General features: G+C 40.3%; 1 protein-coding gene across 2 annotated transcripts in view; it reads left to right on the forward strand.

The window, feature by feature from the left end:
• Nucleotides 1-7,049, forward strand: part of LOC311039871 (uncharacterized protein) — a 29,215-nt gene extending 22,166 nt beyond the window's left edge. The window contains exons 8-11 of one of the 2 annotated variants that reach the window (XM_084049878.1): nucleotides 1,625-1,720; nucleotides 2,196-2,443; nucleotides 2,549-2,591; nucleotides 4,406-7,049. In XM_084049878.1, coding sequence (XP_083906004.1) covers nucleotides 1,625-1,720; nucleotides 2,196-2,443; nucleotides 2,549-2,591; nucleotides 4,406-6,274 — 2,256 coding nt within the window. In that variant the 3' untranslated portion in view covers nucleotides 6,275-7,049. The remainder of the gene's footprint in view (nucleotides 1-1,624; nucleotides 1,721-2,195; nucleotides 2,444-2,548; nucleotides 2,592-4,405) is intronic. The other variant, XM_084049879.1, reaches the window with a different exon arrangement.
• The last annotated feature ends 10,600 nt before the right edge of the window (nucleotides 7,050-17,649 follow it).

Below are 17,649 nucleotides of genomic sequence, written 5' to 3' on the forward strand. Positions count from 1 at the left end.
CGAAAACTCCCAACTCCATTGGATCCTCAAACTGTCTGTCAAAAACAAACAACTCCCCCCTCCTCTCATGCTCTCCACTGCTGCATACTATATATACAGGGTTTTTGCCAATTGTCAAATATACATACTACAGATTTAAAAAAAGACGTAATTCAGACTTTTTTTTTTTACCAATTGTCAGATATAAATTTGGACAGTTTTCACTGTGTAATTTCAGCGTTAAACCAATATGCAAGATGTGACTGAATATCACTCATGTCAGACTGCTTTACCCTCCACCTTTAGCAGAGACTTTAAGTGAACAGTCTTTGCTCTCGGCTCTGGTCACCGTTTTGCGGGGTGTTTTCACCAACCCAGTGACTGGAAGGTTTAGGCAACACACAACACACAACAGTGTAATAATAAAATGTTGAGGGATAGGTAAATGCAACTGTGGTTGTTATTGTTAGTGCAGTAGGCTACAGATTTGATAGGCTACAGATTCTATTATTCATGAATGTATTTTTTTTTTGATATGCCATTTATTTATTGTTGGTGTGCCATGATTGCTTTTGTTAAATACATTTAGTGTTGAGTATTGAGGCAGAATTGTTTGTTGTACTCAACTGTAGAAGAACAACAGTGGTAACAGTTAGATCCATGGATGTTTCCAATGCATGTTAAAATTAAAGTTGTTTAAGTACAGTATTCAGCTTGATCTATACTTAGTATATGAGGATGGCGCACACCATAAATAGCTGATCTCCAACCTCACAATGCGTTGTGATGTGTTGTGAGCTTTGAGATTCATTGTCAGCTGTTCTTATCAATGATGGACAAAACCTCCTAACTCCACTCAATGATGGACAAAACCTCCTAACTCCACTTGAGCTGGATTTGGGTAAAGTGGTGATAATATAATGACACATGCAAGTATCTGATAATATATAAAGTCACAATACCAAGTTTGATGAGGCAGTATTGCTTTGTTTTAAAAAATATAAGGTTTTCTTCATTTTCTGAAAAAAATATATTTTGTTTTTCATTTCCTGAACAATTACCATTTTGGAGTTAGCTGGTTCCGGCCGGACAGCAGAGATATAATGGTATAATATAAGAATGTTAAGATAATATACAGTATAGTATAGTGGTATAGTGTAGTGTAGTAGAAATCCACGGTCGTGCTCCATGGAGAGGAGCACGACCGTGGATTTCTACTACAGTAGGAACAATAATGCTTGCAATTATTTATTAAGTACATTAATTCATTGACGTTTATGTCACATTTTTCTGTCAGTATGTCCCAGCTAACGTATTAGCTTAACAACACATAATCTAGTCTAGATTGGTATTAAGCATATCGTCTACTTATTACCTACTTAGTCGTGTGACAATAGCAGAGGATTAATGTTGTTATTGAGATGTTTCAGTATTGTTTTCATTTCACCACAGTGACAAATAGTGTTGAAGTTTAGGGCAAACATTATCATTGTCTGTCTGCACATACTGTATGAATGCTGCAGATGAGATGCTCTGTTCACGGAGCATCTCATCTGCATGAATGTGTAACCTCTAGTGATGCTAAATTTGATTACATTTTTTTCATCCTTGCTTCCCTCACTCCTGTCGTTTCCTCGCCCCTTAGTCCCCAAGGAAGGAGGAGAGGATGAGATGCGAGGACGTCTGTGTCTCTTTGAAGGGGGAGGGGCAAGGCAGAGAGTTCACAGAATCAAATGCAGATGTAAGGCATTATAACACACTTATAATTGATAATTCATGCCAAAATTGTAAAATGTACAATTTGTAAAAAAAAAAAAAGTCTTCACATGTTTGGCATTTCCTATGGGTCTAATCACTGTTGGCTCTATGTTACCTAGAGGGCCCTCAATATGCCAGATCAGACAATGTGTGCTAGGTTTTGGGCTTTTTTTGTTTTGTTTTATTTAGTAAAATAGGCCCTCCCAAGAACTGCAATCAGCCTCAATCAACTTCAGCCTCAATGTCAATGTCAAAGAGTAACACAGAATCAGTCAGTCAGTCAGTCAGTCAGACAGACAGACAGACAGACAGACAGACAGACAGACAGACAGACAGTCAGTCAGCCAGCAGGGAGTGATTGTTTTAAGAGCTGATGGTTTAGAACAGTCTCATTTGGTTATTTAAAAAAAAAGTAATATCCATGATTTGATTTGATTATCTCTTTTCTGCATGGTAAGATGGAAGCTGGTTCTGATCATGATGAAGAGACATCACCATCCAGGAAAGTACATGAACCTCACGGATATCTTCCACGGGGAATAGTTACACCCTCTGTTGCTACAGTGTCCCCCCATTCCCCCATGTTGCCTTCCCCATCCGTATCACAACAGGCCTTCGAACATGTCCCTGAAAAGATGTCATGTGACACTGCCTGTGATTGCTCAACCACAGACCATCCTGCTACAGAGTCACTTATTTGCAACAGGTGTGTAGAGAAATCATCAACAACATTGTTTACTACACACATCATACTACATACATGTTTACTACATACACAACTAAACTGTTTCATCCTTTGATGTCTTTCCAGACTCTTCAAGGACAGAACCCCCTTCCTGAAAGATTTTGAAATGGTACTTATTTTACTTTGCTTAACTGTACTTGCTTAGTAATATATTTGTTGCAAGCAAGTACTGTAATATGAGGTCCAAGCACTGCTTGTTTACTTAATTAAATATAATATTTTTTTATACCTTTTTAATACCACATTGAATTCAATCTAATACCAATTTCACAATGATATCTGTCAAAGAATAACAGAATATCAGTAGGAACAATAATGCTTGGCTTGCAATTATTTATTAAGTACATTAATTACTGACATTTTCTGTCAGTATGTCCCAGCTAACGTATTAGCTTAACAACACATAATGTAGTCTAGATTAGTATTAAGCATATTGTCTTGTCTACTTTGTTGTTTGACACTAGCGAGGGTTGATGTTGTTATTGAGATTGAGTATTGTTTTCATTTCACCACAGTGACAACTATCATTACCTGTCTGTCTGTCACCTACAGTATGAATGCTGCAGATGCTGCTCTGTTCACAGAGCATCTCATCTGCATGCGTGTTTAACCTGTAGGGAGGCTACTTAAGGTTCTCCTTTCCATTCTTGCTTCCCTCACTCCCGTTGTTTCCTCGCCCCTTAGTCCCCAAGGAAGGAGGTGAGAATGAGATGCATGGACGTCTGTGTCTCTGCCATTTTGAAGGGGGAGGGGGAAGGCAGAGAATTCACGGAATCAAATGCAGATGTCAGGCATTATAACACGCTTTTAATTGATAATTTATGCCAACAATGTAAAATATACAATTAGTCTAAAAAGAAGTCTTCACATTTGTGGCATCCCCTATGGGTCTACGTGCTATCACTTTTGGATCTATGTTACTTAGAGGCCCCTCAATATGCCAGATCAGACAATGTGTGCTTGGTTTTGGGCTTTTTGTCTCATGGTGAGAGAGTATGTTTTACCCTCCGTCCGTGTGTGTGTCCGTGTGTCCGTCCGTCCTGTCCGTGTGTTACCACCAAATCTCCGGCACCGTTGGCCCGGTTGCTGTGAAACTGTGCACACACACTCCCTGGATGCCAATTCAGAACCCCTGCCTCAAATGTTTCACATGGGCCTGTTATAGCACCACCAGGAGGCCGATTTGTGCAAAACCCATTTTTTCACATTACTCCTACAGTTTTTAACCAAACGTCTTGCAAATCGGTACACAGTATCTCTATAGTCATGTGATCAACCCTGATCTGTCCGATTTCCCATATTCCATCCTCATTGGTTAAGGTTGCCATCCAAAGTTTGCAGGATTGGTCCGTTTTGAACAAACTGCCTCAAACCCTGAACGCAGCTTGCGATTTCCGTGAAATTTCACACGCACATTCCCACTAGGCCGAGGAAGAAATGCCACCCTTTTCACATTGGCCTGTTATAGCGCCACCAGCAGGTCTAATTTAGCAAAGCACATTTTGGAACAAAATGCCTCAAATCATGAATGCTGTGTCTGATTGCCGTGAAAGACCTAAGAATAAATGCCACCATTTTCACATTGGCCTATTATAGCACCACCAGGAGGCCAGAATAACGTACCTGACCTGGTGGAGACCTGTGCTCTGAGGAGCTTTTTTTGTTTGATTTATTAAAATAGGCCCTCCGAAGAACCTCAATGTCGAATGTTCATCTACTGGTAGAGTGCCATTGATGCAAGGCATGTTAGAACATCAGCAGAGAGTCACACACAATCAGTCAGTCAGCCAGCCAGCCAGCAGGGAGTGACTTTTTTAAGAGCTGGTGCTGTAGAATAGTCTTATTTGGTTCATATTTATTTATGTTTATTTAATATCCTTGATTTTAATTTTATTTTCTCTTTTCTCTTTTTTGCATGGTGAGATGGAAGCTGATTCTGATCACAATGATGATGATGATGTGGCATCCACAACTCCATACCAGAAACAGCTTGAAGGTCATTCATCACAAGATTTTCCACGGGGAATAGTTCCACCCTCTGTTGCTATAGTGTCCCCCCATTCCCCCATGTTGCCTTCCCCCTCTGTATCACAACAGGCCTTCCAACTTTTCCCAGAAGAAATGGTGCCATGTGACACAGCCTGTGATTGCTCAACCACGGACCATCTTGTTACAGTGTCACTGTCCTCTCCACACCCCTCATTGGAGCTCCAAGATGAAACTGATCTAAGTAGATGCTTTAGTGGTTGCAGGATAGAAGAATCCAGTTCCCTGCTTCGTTCTCACAGTTTAGCCTCACTGAGCCAAAGTCCATGTATAGGGAACAAGGCAAAGCGGTCCCACAGTTTGAATGATGTTACAGTACTGGACAAAACACAGAAAATTACACCTGACATCATTGTTTTAGAAAACAAGGAAAGCTACAGGTTCCACTGCACCCAAGCAGGACTGTTCCAATGCAGCGTGACCGGCTTGGTGTTTAAGACAGAGACAGAGACAGATGTGAATTACAGGACAGTCCCTTGGAAACAAAAGCTTCTAGCCCAGCTTAGCAAGAGGCCTGCAGGACCACTGTTTGACATCAAATGTCCTCTGGGGTCTGTGTGTCAGTTACACCTTCAACACTGTGAGATCCTCTCCATGGGCGGAGGCAAGTCCTTGTATGTTGTCCATGTGACGGATGATGATGGCATTGAGTTTATCAAGCCCGATGTGATCACAGAAACTCATGTCATTATAAACATAACTGGATTTTCGCGATATGGTCTCATCATTTTTACAGGTGTAAAAAGGTTGGTCAATTTATTTTTTAACAGTCCAGCCCCCAATCCTATCCATGTAGATCATATCCATGTAGATCCTATCAGAGCAGATCCTATCCGAGCAGATCCTATCCGTGCAGATCCTATCCCTGTAGATCCTATCCCTGCAGATCCCATCCGAGCAGATCCCATCCGAGCGGATCCTATCCGAGCAGATCCTATCCGAGCAGATCCTATCCGAGCAGATCCTATCCCTGCAGATCATATCCCTGCAGATCCTATCCCTGCAGATCCTATCCGTGCATTGGCGTTGCTGTTTTATACACCACCAACCGATGATAATCCATGTTCAATCCTGAAAGTATTGCTGCTTCCAGGTAACGTTGTGCTGGATGAAGTGCTGAAAATAAGGAGGAAGAGGCATGGAGAAGAGATTTACATTGAAGTCCCTCCATTTGAACTAATCCCAAAGCAAGAATACACCCTCTCCACTTCCCCCCAAGATGATTCCATCATAATTCAACCAAAGAAGGCAAAATTTGGAGTTGATGAAGCTTCCTATACCAATTATATGGCAACATTTGACTTGATCTCAAAGGAAAGGTTTAGGAATGATGTTAGGCTGCTTCTAAAACCACTTTCCCACTCCCTTGAAATGCCTGTTGTAGACAGTAACACCTCAGACTGTGTATTGGATTGCTATGTACCCCTTTCAGCTCCTGCTTTAAGAAAACAACAAGTTGAGCACACACTGAGTCTTGAAGTGAAAGACAGGCTGTTTTCTGTGCGGAGCAGCTTCATCGACAGCATTTCAGCTCCCAATCTCAAATGTGTCGTGGACAAACTTTTCGAGAAGAGGATGCTAACTGAAGTTGAGCGGGAGACGGCCGAAGGGATGCAAGGGAAACATGAAAAGGCAACTTTTGTTATCGATACAGTGAGGAAAAAAGGAGCTGTTGCAAGTGCAAGCCTGATATTGATTCTTTGTGAAATCGACCTACTCCTCTCTGGACACCTTGGGTTGACGTAAAACTGTACTGACTAATACCGCTACAAAGAGAAGTCCAACGTGCTTCAGCCAGTTAAAGGTAGAAGGGTTTGGTGCTCATAATTTTACTCTGAGGAAGACTAACAAAATAATTAATATGTGCAGACCCAATCCAGTGTTCCAGTATTTTATTTGAGTAGTCTCTCCTGAAATGCCCACTGCCCAGGTATTTTTCCTTTGTACTTAAAATATCTTCAGTAACTAGTCAACATCCTGCCTTTCCTTCCATAAGGGTCCATCTGTACGTTCTCTGAGATACCAATAGATGAATGAACACTGGGGATTTTATAAAGAAAGCTGGATCTACTGTATATACACAACCAAGTGACTTACATGCAGTCCGCACTGGGCTAGAGTTAATTAATCACTGAGCTACAGGCTACGATCACAAGGCTACTGACATGAATACATAATCTTTTTCACAATAAACTAATCGTACTTTGTGAAATAGAATTTTGTCCATCTCACTTCTAGAAACTCTGCTACCAACTCTCCAAATGTTTCAGGGATAGTTACAGAATGTGTGTCTTTGTTTTTGACAGTCTTGGGAAGATTCAAATGGATAACCAAATGTAATTGAATAAAGCACTGGCTGATAATTCAGTGGTCTGAAAGCACATCAATTCGATAAAAAAAGAAAGTGTATTTAATTAATGATTACAGCGTAGACCTGATTTGTGTATACAATTTACTTGCCTTGGACGATGGTAGGGAAAACAACTGCCAAGGGTTGAGATGGGATAATGTTGTTTACTGTAGTGTATATGGAACTCATAAACATGACCTTGGATGTTGTGTTCTCGTCTCTCTGTGTCTTGTATACTTTATTGCAAAGCTGAAATTTTGGCCAGGTCTTGCTTGAAAAAGGAGAACTTTGATCTCACATGTCTACTTGGCTAATAAATACAGACTCTTAGCCTAAATGACATGCTTATGATAGGGACGCCAGGTTGAAAGTGGTTAAGTGTGTCTCTCTTTAATAATAATAATATCTGGAATTTAAATAGCGTTTTTCTAAGTACTCAAAGACTCAAAGACTTTCCATGTGTGTGGGGGCCAGGGGAGAGGAGAAAAAGAGAACTTTATTAGGAAAACTGGCTTTTAGTGACACTTAATAATGATGTATTGTTCATCACTAGTGGCTGCGTATAGATAGAGCTTAAACATTGTACAGTGAACACTGTTTAATTCTTAACTTCGTCACAGTGTATTTCTTAACATTATGGTTAAACTGTGTAGAGAGTACCTATAAATAACCTGACAGCACCAGATTCCTTATCACAATTAAAGGTACAGTAGGTACTGGTTAGCCTGGGACCAGACGAATCTGCGAGTGCAAAATAAAATTGTACTCTGCGATTTGGGTCTGGCACCGCTCCATAGAGAATCCATTTCCTGTTCCAGAAGACGTGGGGCACCAATCAGGGCCCAGTATTCGAATATGGGCGACTGTAATTAGTAGTTGGTTGTAGGTCTAACCAATTGCGTCGAGGGACATTGTTTTGATCCCGCCCCTTGGGAAACAAAACGTCCTCATGGAAGCACCAGACTCATATCCACGCAGTGATATAGTCTAGCTACGCCAGGCTAGGTACTGGTAGGAACTTAGTTCATGCCTTTTCTAATGCACTAGAGGGTGCTAGTGTGTTGAATGTTCAGCTCCAGTACAAGGTTCAATGCAGTCTGAGTTTGAGAACCTTCATTTAAAGAAGGTTCTCAACAGGGACACAAATATTATAGGTGCAGCCTAACATCCCCTTTAGGCTAGTGGTTGACGTTTGGCTTTAGTGTCCCTTCCCATGCAGGAGACACAGGTTCGAATCCCAGGTGTTACACAAGGGTCGACACGGTTCATTTATTTAGCAAAATGTAAACATGGAACATATAAAGCCAGGTCATGCGACACTACTGTACATTTACTATCGACTTCACTCTGTACTAACAGGCTACTGAGATGATAGTCATCACATGCACACTCTGAACTACAACTCTTGGTGGGTACAGAATGACAGACCAGAACCTAATGAACCGGTGAAATTCATTCAGAGACTATTTTTAGTTTTTCAAATGATGGACTCAAACCAGTGGCGTCAGTTCAATGCGCGCGCGTGCATGAGGTCACCCCCGCGCGCGAAAGCGCGCGCGAATTTTTTGTGCGGTTCTGGGCGGGTTGGGTTCGTTTTTTTCCAGTTTTTGGTTACTTTATTTCGGTTTTAGGGTTAGGATTCGTGTTAGGTTAGGGTTATGTTATTTAATTCTTATTTTTGCCTGATTTTCCCGATTTATTATCAAATTTTTTTTTTTTTTTTTCTCCCCTGGAGCCAGGGTATGGCAGCTGCAATAGCCTGCCATACCCAATTGACGCCCCTGACTCAAACCCGGACGACTCGAGAAATTGGTTCCGAGATCCGAGTGGACCCGACATAATGGTGGCACCATCTGGTATTACATTTACCAACTGACTGTTACTGTACATGCTTCTCACCTCGTTGTCTTAGTTCATTTCTGTTGTCTGTTTTGGAGATTTCAGTGTTGTCCGGTCTTTGTGTACTGTTTTGAAAGAGACACATTGTATCATGCTGAGTGAGCTCCAGGTATAAGACTGAGAAATAACTCAACTTAATAAAGAGTTTCTTACCTCATGGTCTCTGTTAATGTCTGTGTTTTTTCCTCTGTTCTAACCAAGGCCACAGGAAATAGGAGTACTGAGGGTCCCCCCTGGACCTGCATATTCACAACTCTAAATAAAATAATATTTTTTTTTTTTTTTTTTTTTGCCATTGCTCATATTGCAATTCTATTTTTATTTCAGCAAGTGGTTAATAGTGCATCTTAGGTTCCACATTTGCAGACCGGTTGTTGGAGAAGTCACTAAGTTTAGGCCTTCTGTAGGTATCACGTGATACTGTTGCAAACAGGCATGGAGCAGCATGAGAGAGTCCATGGCCATGAGAGAGTCCATCTTATTTCTTTATGAATCCATAAAAAGAGCAAGACATGGACAGAGGCTCACATTCAGAACTGAACTGACAGCACAGGTATGATAGCACAGGTTTTGTAGATAATGTCTATTTGCACACCTACTTTCACTGGCCAGGTGTGTAGGAGAGGAACAGTTAATGCTAAAAAGTAGTCTCGCACATTGAAAAATGAGGGCCAGTGTCTGATGATGAAAAGTTACAGAACATTTGGGAGTGGAGGTACTTTCCATGTGTTGCCACAGTACAGTAGGCCTAAATTCATATTAATTAACAATTAGTTTGTTTATCCATGGCCTAATTCCAGTGGTTCCAAAACTGGGGGTCCCTGAATTATTTTGGGGGGTCCCCAGATGGTTAGCTTAATGTGCTTTTGTTTTCTCACTCAACAGTAAACAAACCAACATACAGTATACCGGTACATGTATACAGAGTAACTGCACATTTCTAATGTTAACAACTTTTAAAGGGTAAGACCACTTAGGTAGAGGTTTGGGTTGTGTAGTTACCTTGCCATGATGTAACTCCAAAGGTGGGCAAGAAATCAAAAATAATTGCTCTATCGATTAGAAATTGATAATTCAAAATATGCTCCTCATTGACTTACATTGTAAGGTAAAACAGCTCTCAAAGTCACTCTTTTAGCACATAAATGAACCCAAACATAGCTGATTCAGACAATATAGAGCATCACCAAACCCAGTACTGTTTGTTTTTTTAATAAAAATGTCAACTTCCTGTTGATTTTACTATTTGAAGATCTGGATCCGGATCCGCCGATCCAGTCCGGGTTTTCTACTTGTTAAAAATGGCAAAATCAACAGTACTGTTTTTTTTTTTTTTTAAACAGTACTGGGTTTGGTGATGTTCTATATTGTCTGAATCAACTTTGTTTGCGTTCGTTTCTGTGCTAAAAGAGTGACTTTGAGAGCAGTTTTACCGTACAATGTAAGTCAATGAGGAGCATATTTTGAATTATGAATTTCTAATCAATAGAGCAATTATTTTTTATTTCTTGCCCACCTTTGGAGTTACATCATGGCAAGGTAACTACACAACCCAAACCTCTACCAAAGTGGTCTTGCCCTTTAAGACCTTGTTAATTCCAAATTGACAATTACATAAGAAAGAGGCAAACATTGTGAAAACAGCCAATCTACAAGCTTGTAGGCTATTTTCAAAATCTTCGGCTATTTTCACAATATTTATCTGTGGAAGCGAGTCAAACTAAATGAAATGCTTACAATTCCAAGTGCTTGTCTGGGTGGGGGGGTCCCCAGTTCAATTAGGATTATTTTGGGGGTTGCGGCCTGAAAAGTTTGGATACCCTTGGTCAAATAAACAAGATATTTTGGAAAGCTGACTTTCAGAGCAGCCAATTCATAGCTGTTGTATGATGTTTGTCTATAATTTGTTCTACCCTTAGAATGGCTGATATGATATACATTGCAGACGTAATATCAGCCATTCTAGCTCAGTTTGTGCCTGCTAACAGATCATCGTCTGCTTTGCGAGTAAATGATAGTGTCAGAGGTTTTATCATTGCTAATTGTGTCAATCTGGCTTTCCTGCTAGCCAGTGCCCAGCCACTGTTGTGTGCAGCCTATATTTTGTGTATGTTGCCTTACATGATTACTATTCCGTTCATAGACAAATATTATATTCCCATCACACTATACTTATTTGTTCAGGTTAATAATCCCGAAATATGATCCTACAGCCATGGTTTTGGGGACTTCAGCGTTGTGCATTATCTCCTTTTTGTCATCCGGGCCTTGCAGGCAGTGCGGACTGCTTTGAAAGAGAGACAAAATGTATCATGCAGAGTGAAAGACGTTCAGGTATTAACACCGACAGTGAAATAAAGTGAGGTGCAGTAAGTGATGTGTTTTGGTAGTTTTTTTGTTAAAAAATGTTAAAGCTCTATATTGTGATGCTAGTCATCGCTGCCAAAAACGTTTGTGAGTGTCCAGCAATTATGAAGTGTTATAATACTTGACCTATAAGCATAGACTGTAATGGTATAAGTTATTTGAATGCTTTATACTTATAATATATGTACTATGATTATTTCTATAAAGCATTCTGAGTAGTATGTTCTTATAACTATAATTTCAGTTATAAGAACAAATACTATAATTTCAAGAAGATTATAATTGTACGAATTCTGAGAGTGCATTATAGATTATTACTAATATATAATCAATTAATAATGAATAATTATTACTAATATATAACTACTATAATAACAACAACAACAACAACAACAACAACAACTATTATTATTAGGTTTCGAGAGCCTATCAGGCTTCGAACCCTATTACATCTGTAAGAATTCATGATCTTCCGCCGGTTTTGCCAGTTCTGGCCTAACCGCCTGGTCACTTCTTATGAAATTCGGCAATATGGTAGAGGGCTATGCCAAACGGCGAAAACCCGAAACTCACAACCATTGGCCAAAGGGTGGCGCTGTAGCACTCAATTGAAAATGCCAACTTTGAACAGGTACAGCTCATGCCCTGTTCGACCTACAGCCATGAAACTTCGATACACACATGCGTCTCCTCAAGCCTAACAACTTTCGCTGTTTGACTTTTGACCTCTGACCTTTAGATCTCCCACCATTTCGAATTCTATGAAAAGCAGTAAAAAGCAGTAAAAAAATCACTTCTCCTGGGATTTATGAGCAATCTGTACGAAACTGTATACACATGAACTTTGGACCAATGCCGACAAACGTAACTTAGCGGATTTTCCATAAGTGAAAACGTTAAGCTTTTATAAGCCAATGAAAATTGCAGCTTTTTTTAAATTATTCATCTGCCCCTAACACATACATGCAGACTCACATTTGTTTGACACTTTGCAATATTGTAGAGGGTCCTTCCAAGTATCACTGAAACCAATCTTACTCCAATTGGTCAAAGGGGGGCGCTATAGCAATTTTTTGAAAATGCAAACTTTAAACAGGCAAAAGTCATGCCTCGTTTGGCCGACAGCCGTTAAACCTGCTTACACATGTGCCTTGACTCATGAGGAACACATGTATCACTTTGACCAGTAAGCTCTGCCCTTAGATTGTCTGCAATTTTGAGCAGTTTGAAAAACATTTAAATCCAGGATTTCTGAGCAATTTGCATGAAACTGTGTCAAATACATGTTTGAGGCCCTTTTTCACAGGTTCAGGTGTGTTGGTTCAATAGCTTGATCGCTTAATCATCTGCCTTGAAACCATAGGGTAGCCGGTTCGAATCCCACCTCAGGTAGACTTAATTATAATTGCATTGCACACAACATGACTATACCAATGAATACATGTGCAATTGTTAAAGATGACGAGAAATGCATACTTGAAAGTAGTTCTTTTCAATGTATGACGTACTTCATTCGCGCTTTTGTTTTGTTTTGTTGGATTCTCCCTTTTCACTGTCTAAGGCTGTGTATTGGATAGCTCCACCAGTAGAGTGTGAGTCTCATGTGCCGAAGGTCCCTGGTTCGAATCCCACTTATTACAGTTCACATTTAAATTGCATTGTACAAAACATGACCCTGTTAATTCAGACAAGTGCAATGTTTAGACAATAACACGAAATGCTTTTGAGAGTAGTTTTTTTTTATGTATGACATACTTTCTTGTGAAAATAGCCGATCTACAATCTCACACCTTTTTAGATAGCAACGCGTTGTGAGCTTGTAGATCGACTATTTTCCACTAGTTTCCATTCCGAAATATATTGAGCAGTTTGAAAAACATTTAAACCAAGGATTTCTGAGCAATTTGCGTGAAAGTGTGTCATGTGTGTGAACTCCCTTTTCACTAGTACAGGTCTGTTGGCCCAATGGCTTAATCATCTGCCTTGAAACCACAGGGTTCCTGGTTCGAATCCCACGTCATGTAGAATTCATTATAATTGCATTGCACACAACATGACTGTATCAATGAATGCATGTGCAATTGTTAACCAGTAAACTCCGCCCTTAGATTGTCTGCAATTTTGAGCAGTTTGAAAAACATTTAAATCCAGTATTTCTGAGCAATTTGCGTGAAAGTGTGTCATGTGTGTGAACTCCCTTTTCATCAGTTCGGGTCTGTTGGCCCAATGGCTTAATCATCTGCCTTGATACCAGAGCGTCGCCGGTTCAAATCTCACCTCATGCAGACCTCAACTCAATTGCATTACACACAACATGACTGTATCAATGAATAAACATGCAATTGTTAAATGAAACGCTTATTGAGAGTACTTGTTTTCAATGTATGATGTACTTCATTCCCTCTTTTGTTTTGTTTTGTTTTGTTGGATTCTCCCTTCTCACTGACCAAGGCTGTGGATTGAATAGCTTGATCAATACAGTGTTAGTCTCATGTGCCAAAGGTCCACGGCTCAAACCCCACTTGTCACAGTTTACATTTAAATTGCATTATGCAAAACATGACCCTGTTAATTCAGACATGTGCACTTTGCTCTCTCTCTCTCTCTCTCTCTCTCTCTCTCTCTCTCTCTCTCTCTCTCTCTCTCTCTCTCTCTCTTTCTCTCTCTCTCTTTCTCTCTCTCTCTCTCTCTCTCTCTCTCTCTCTCTCTCTCTCTCTCACTCTGTCACAGTCTGCCACTCTGTCACTGTCTGTCTGTCTGTCTGTCTGCCAGTCTGCCAGTCTGCCACAGTCTGTCTGTCTGCCAGTCTGCCACAGTCTGTCACAGTCTGCCAGTCTGCCAGTCTGCCACTCTGTCACAGTCTGCCAGTCTGCCACTCTGTCAAAGTCTGCCAGTCTGCCAGTCTGCCAGTCTGCCAGTCTGCCACTCTGTCAAAGTCTGCCAGTCTGCCAGTCTGCCACTCTTGTCACAGTCTGCCAGTCTGCCATTATTCTCGAAACCGCTAATTGCTGCTTGCAGCTATATTTATTATTATTATTGTTATTATTATAATTATTATTGTTATTAAAACATAGCAAGGGTCGGAATGGATATTATCAACATCCTCTATAGATTATAGTGTCAGATAGCGCCCCCACCTGGCCGGTACGACGTGGCTAGACTGAAAACATAAGTTAGTTGCTAACATATTAAATTATTCCGTATTGGAAATGTTTACCTTAGTGTAAAATAAATATTACAACTTCATGAAGTGTCACTTTGATAGCAGGAAAACTGACAGTTTGTGAGGATCTCAACGTCCTGAGGGCGCCGCCATGACAGTTCAGCCTACAGTTTAACCAGAGTCCACGTTGTACGCAGAAGAGAAATGAACTGGTTGGAATAACGTGTTCCTTCCACGCGCTACGTCCAACCAGGGAAACTCTCCCCTGTCAGGTGACAAGAAGGTCAGCTGGCTCTCATGCATTGAAGGAGGCATGAGCTCGGCCCTGGCCTCCCTAGGTTGGCAGAGGGAAGGTAGTGCCCAGGATTACAGCTTAGGCATTGGCACTGGGTGAAAAAAAATAGGGGTTACAAAATCGTGGGATAAAAAAAAAAAAAAAGAAGAGAAATGAAGAGGTGACGCCTTCCGTGTGAACTCCATTGTATTGTTTGGACGCATCCGGTCTAGATCTAAAGAGGTTACGGAAACGGTAAATCTATGCACTGCAGTGAAAGTGGGTGCATTTCTCCTTTCCGACATGTCGCCTTTCCGACGTTGACTAACCCTATACCCAGTGCCATCTATTAAGTTGCGCCAACTCCGTTCACTTCTTCGGGCCAGTCCAATGGCCGCTCGGGGAGACTCGGGAGGACCCGAATAGTGACAGATCGCTGAACCGGAAGTTTACAAAATGCATTGGAATCCCCGAGCGCCGACTGACCAAGGTATGAACAAACATAATTTTGAATGACTGTGAGCTTTGTAAAAAAAAATCGTTTCAGACAAATGAAAGAAGACATATCACAGGTTATTTTCGGATACCTTGTTTTCTGATTTGCAAACGATATAATTATATTGACGTCTCGAAAGAGCACAATAAGAGTTTCTGAGCAGGCAGTATCGCGAGAATTGGTTGACAAGCTGTTAAGAACTGACAGTCTCGCGATAACAGGCTACATGCTATACTTTTGATACTTAAAGCTTATTATTATAACATTTGAATCACCTTATCAAAATGTTTTAGTGTAATTCTGCTTAAAAATGTATAGATTTAATCTACTAATGACATTGATGTGAAGAATATTATTATTAGATGTTTTCTTTGCTAAATAAGAGTTAGGCTTATAATACATTAGGCTTAAAAACAAGCCATAGTGCTTTCTTGGGTTTAATAGACCTTGTATTGAACTGTTCTTCCCTGTGCTTGTTTTTGCAAACTGTTAATAAAGTATTCAATCAATCAATAAATGCAAAAAAACCAAATGGCAAATAACAGTCAATAATCATCACAGTAAATAATGCAAACCAATTTGATGCAATAGTGATTTAATACTACTTAAAACAGGAACAGTGTTACAATAGGGTACGGGGTAACACACATAAACACACACACACACACACACACACACACACACACACACACACACACACACACACACACACACACACACACACACACACACACACACACACACACACTGAACAGTATTTCACAGTTTCCACTCTCCTCTTTCCTCCTGCTGGACCGGGAGCACCGAGTCAGGCAAAAAAAACACCCCAATGTCCCAGTCGGTGGATTCCAGCTCACCTAAAGTCCCAGTTCAAGTATAACCAGCATTTATGTAAGTATAATGACACACACACACACACACACACACACACACACAGCTCCAATCTGAATCTGAGAACCATTCTGTTTTTCTCTGTCAAAATAAATTGTACTCCAGATGTGCCCAGTCCACTAGTTATTATTACAGGTAGCAGTCTTGCCAGCAGGTGTCAGTATATGTCAATAACCACAATATGACAATAACTTTTGAACATTAGTTTTGATAATGGTTAGGGGTACAAAAATACATTAAGCTTAAATTATTATGGGGCGTCCGCTGGCCTAGCGGTCCAGGCGCGTACCACATAAGCTGGTAATCCAGCTTGACAGCGTGTCGCGGGTTCGACTCCCGTTCCCGACGACCTTTGCTGTATGTCTCCCCCCCATCTCTCTCCCCATTTCCTGTCAGCCTACTGTCCTGTCCAAATAAAGGCATAAAAGCCCCCAAAAAATATCTTTATAAAAAAATATTATATGTCAATAACCACAATAGGACAATAACTTTTGAACATTAGTTTTGATAATGGTTAGGGGTATGAAAATACATTAAGCTTAAATTATTATCACTTCCATGACCCTCAGTTTTGTATGGGTGATTAGGCCACAGATTCTCGTGAGTTTGTTACTCCCTGAGTTACGGACCCCCATACAACCTGTAAAGGTCCGTTTGGTTCCTAAATATCAACAATTTTGCTGGGGAACCCCCTCAAGGACCCCTGGGGGTCCCTGGACAACACTTTGAGAACCAGTGTTTTATAATGCCAAACTAAGAAATGTATTGATGCCAGTGGTGGAAGAAGTACACATCTTTTGTACCAAGTACAAGTAGCAATACCACAATAGAAATCATCTGTTAAAAGTAAAAGTCCTGTATTCAAACTTTTATCCGAGTATAAGCACAAATGATGAATTATCAACAAACGTATTCTATGCAGGATGGCCCATTTCACAATATGATATTGAATGATAATTATTAATGCATTAAACACTGAACGGGTAGACGCTGTAGGTCAAAATGGCTGTTGAAACAAGCTAAGACACAACTGCACTCTTCAGCACTGAATTAGCATTCAATACTAAATAATGCCCCCAAATAAATGGATGGGGGCATTTTCAAATAAATCAACAAAATGTCATAGCAATAGATAGCATAGATTTGATGGATAAAAGATGCAATGTCAATTTCTATCTGTTTCACATTTGAGGAAGTTATGCACTTGTTAGAAGCTTGAATATATTGTCTGCCACTTAACACCTGTTGATCACATAACAGGAATTGGCTCATCCTCACAGCACTGTGGGATAATCTATTACAATTTTCAACCATCCAAAGCCAATTATCAACTCATGTCAAGTTGATTTCAGTGACCATGACCCTCAGATAATATTTTGAGAGAGGTTATTGGAGGACAGGTTGTCCTATTCCCTTATTTATGCAATGAGAACAGCAAGCCTATTTCCTTGGCCATATAAGGTGAAAAAGTGCTATCGCTTCTTTTCTTTTTTGTATTATTAAAGCAGGCCTTTACTGAGCTAACTGTGCAGGGGTTATGGTGTTATAGAAGAAGATCAACATGGACCACTTCTCCAATTAATAAAACACACATTGAGGGAGGCGTAAAAAAGGAGATAAAATAACTTAAATAGAAGTGCTTAAAACTAATTCTCTGAGCCCTTTCAATAACCGGAAAATA

This window comes from Gymnoscopelus microlampas (assembly GCF_963454915.1).
Source record: "Gymnoscopelus microlampas genome assembly, chromosome: 23".
Taxonomy (NCBI): domain Eukaryota; kingdom Metazoa; phylum Chordata; class Actinopteri; order Myctophiformes; family Myctophidae; genus Gymnoscopelus; species Gymnoscopelus microlampas.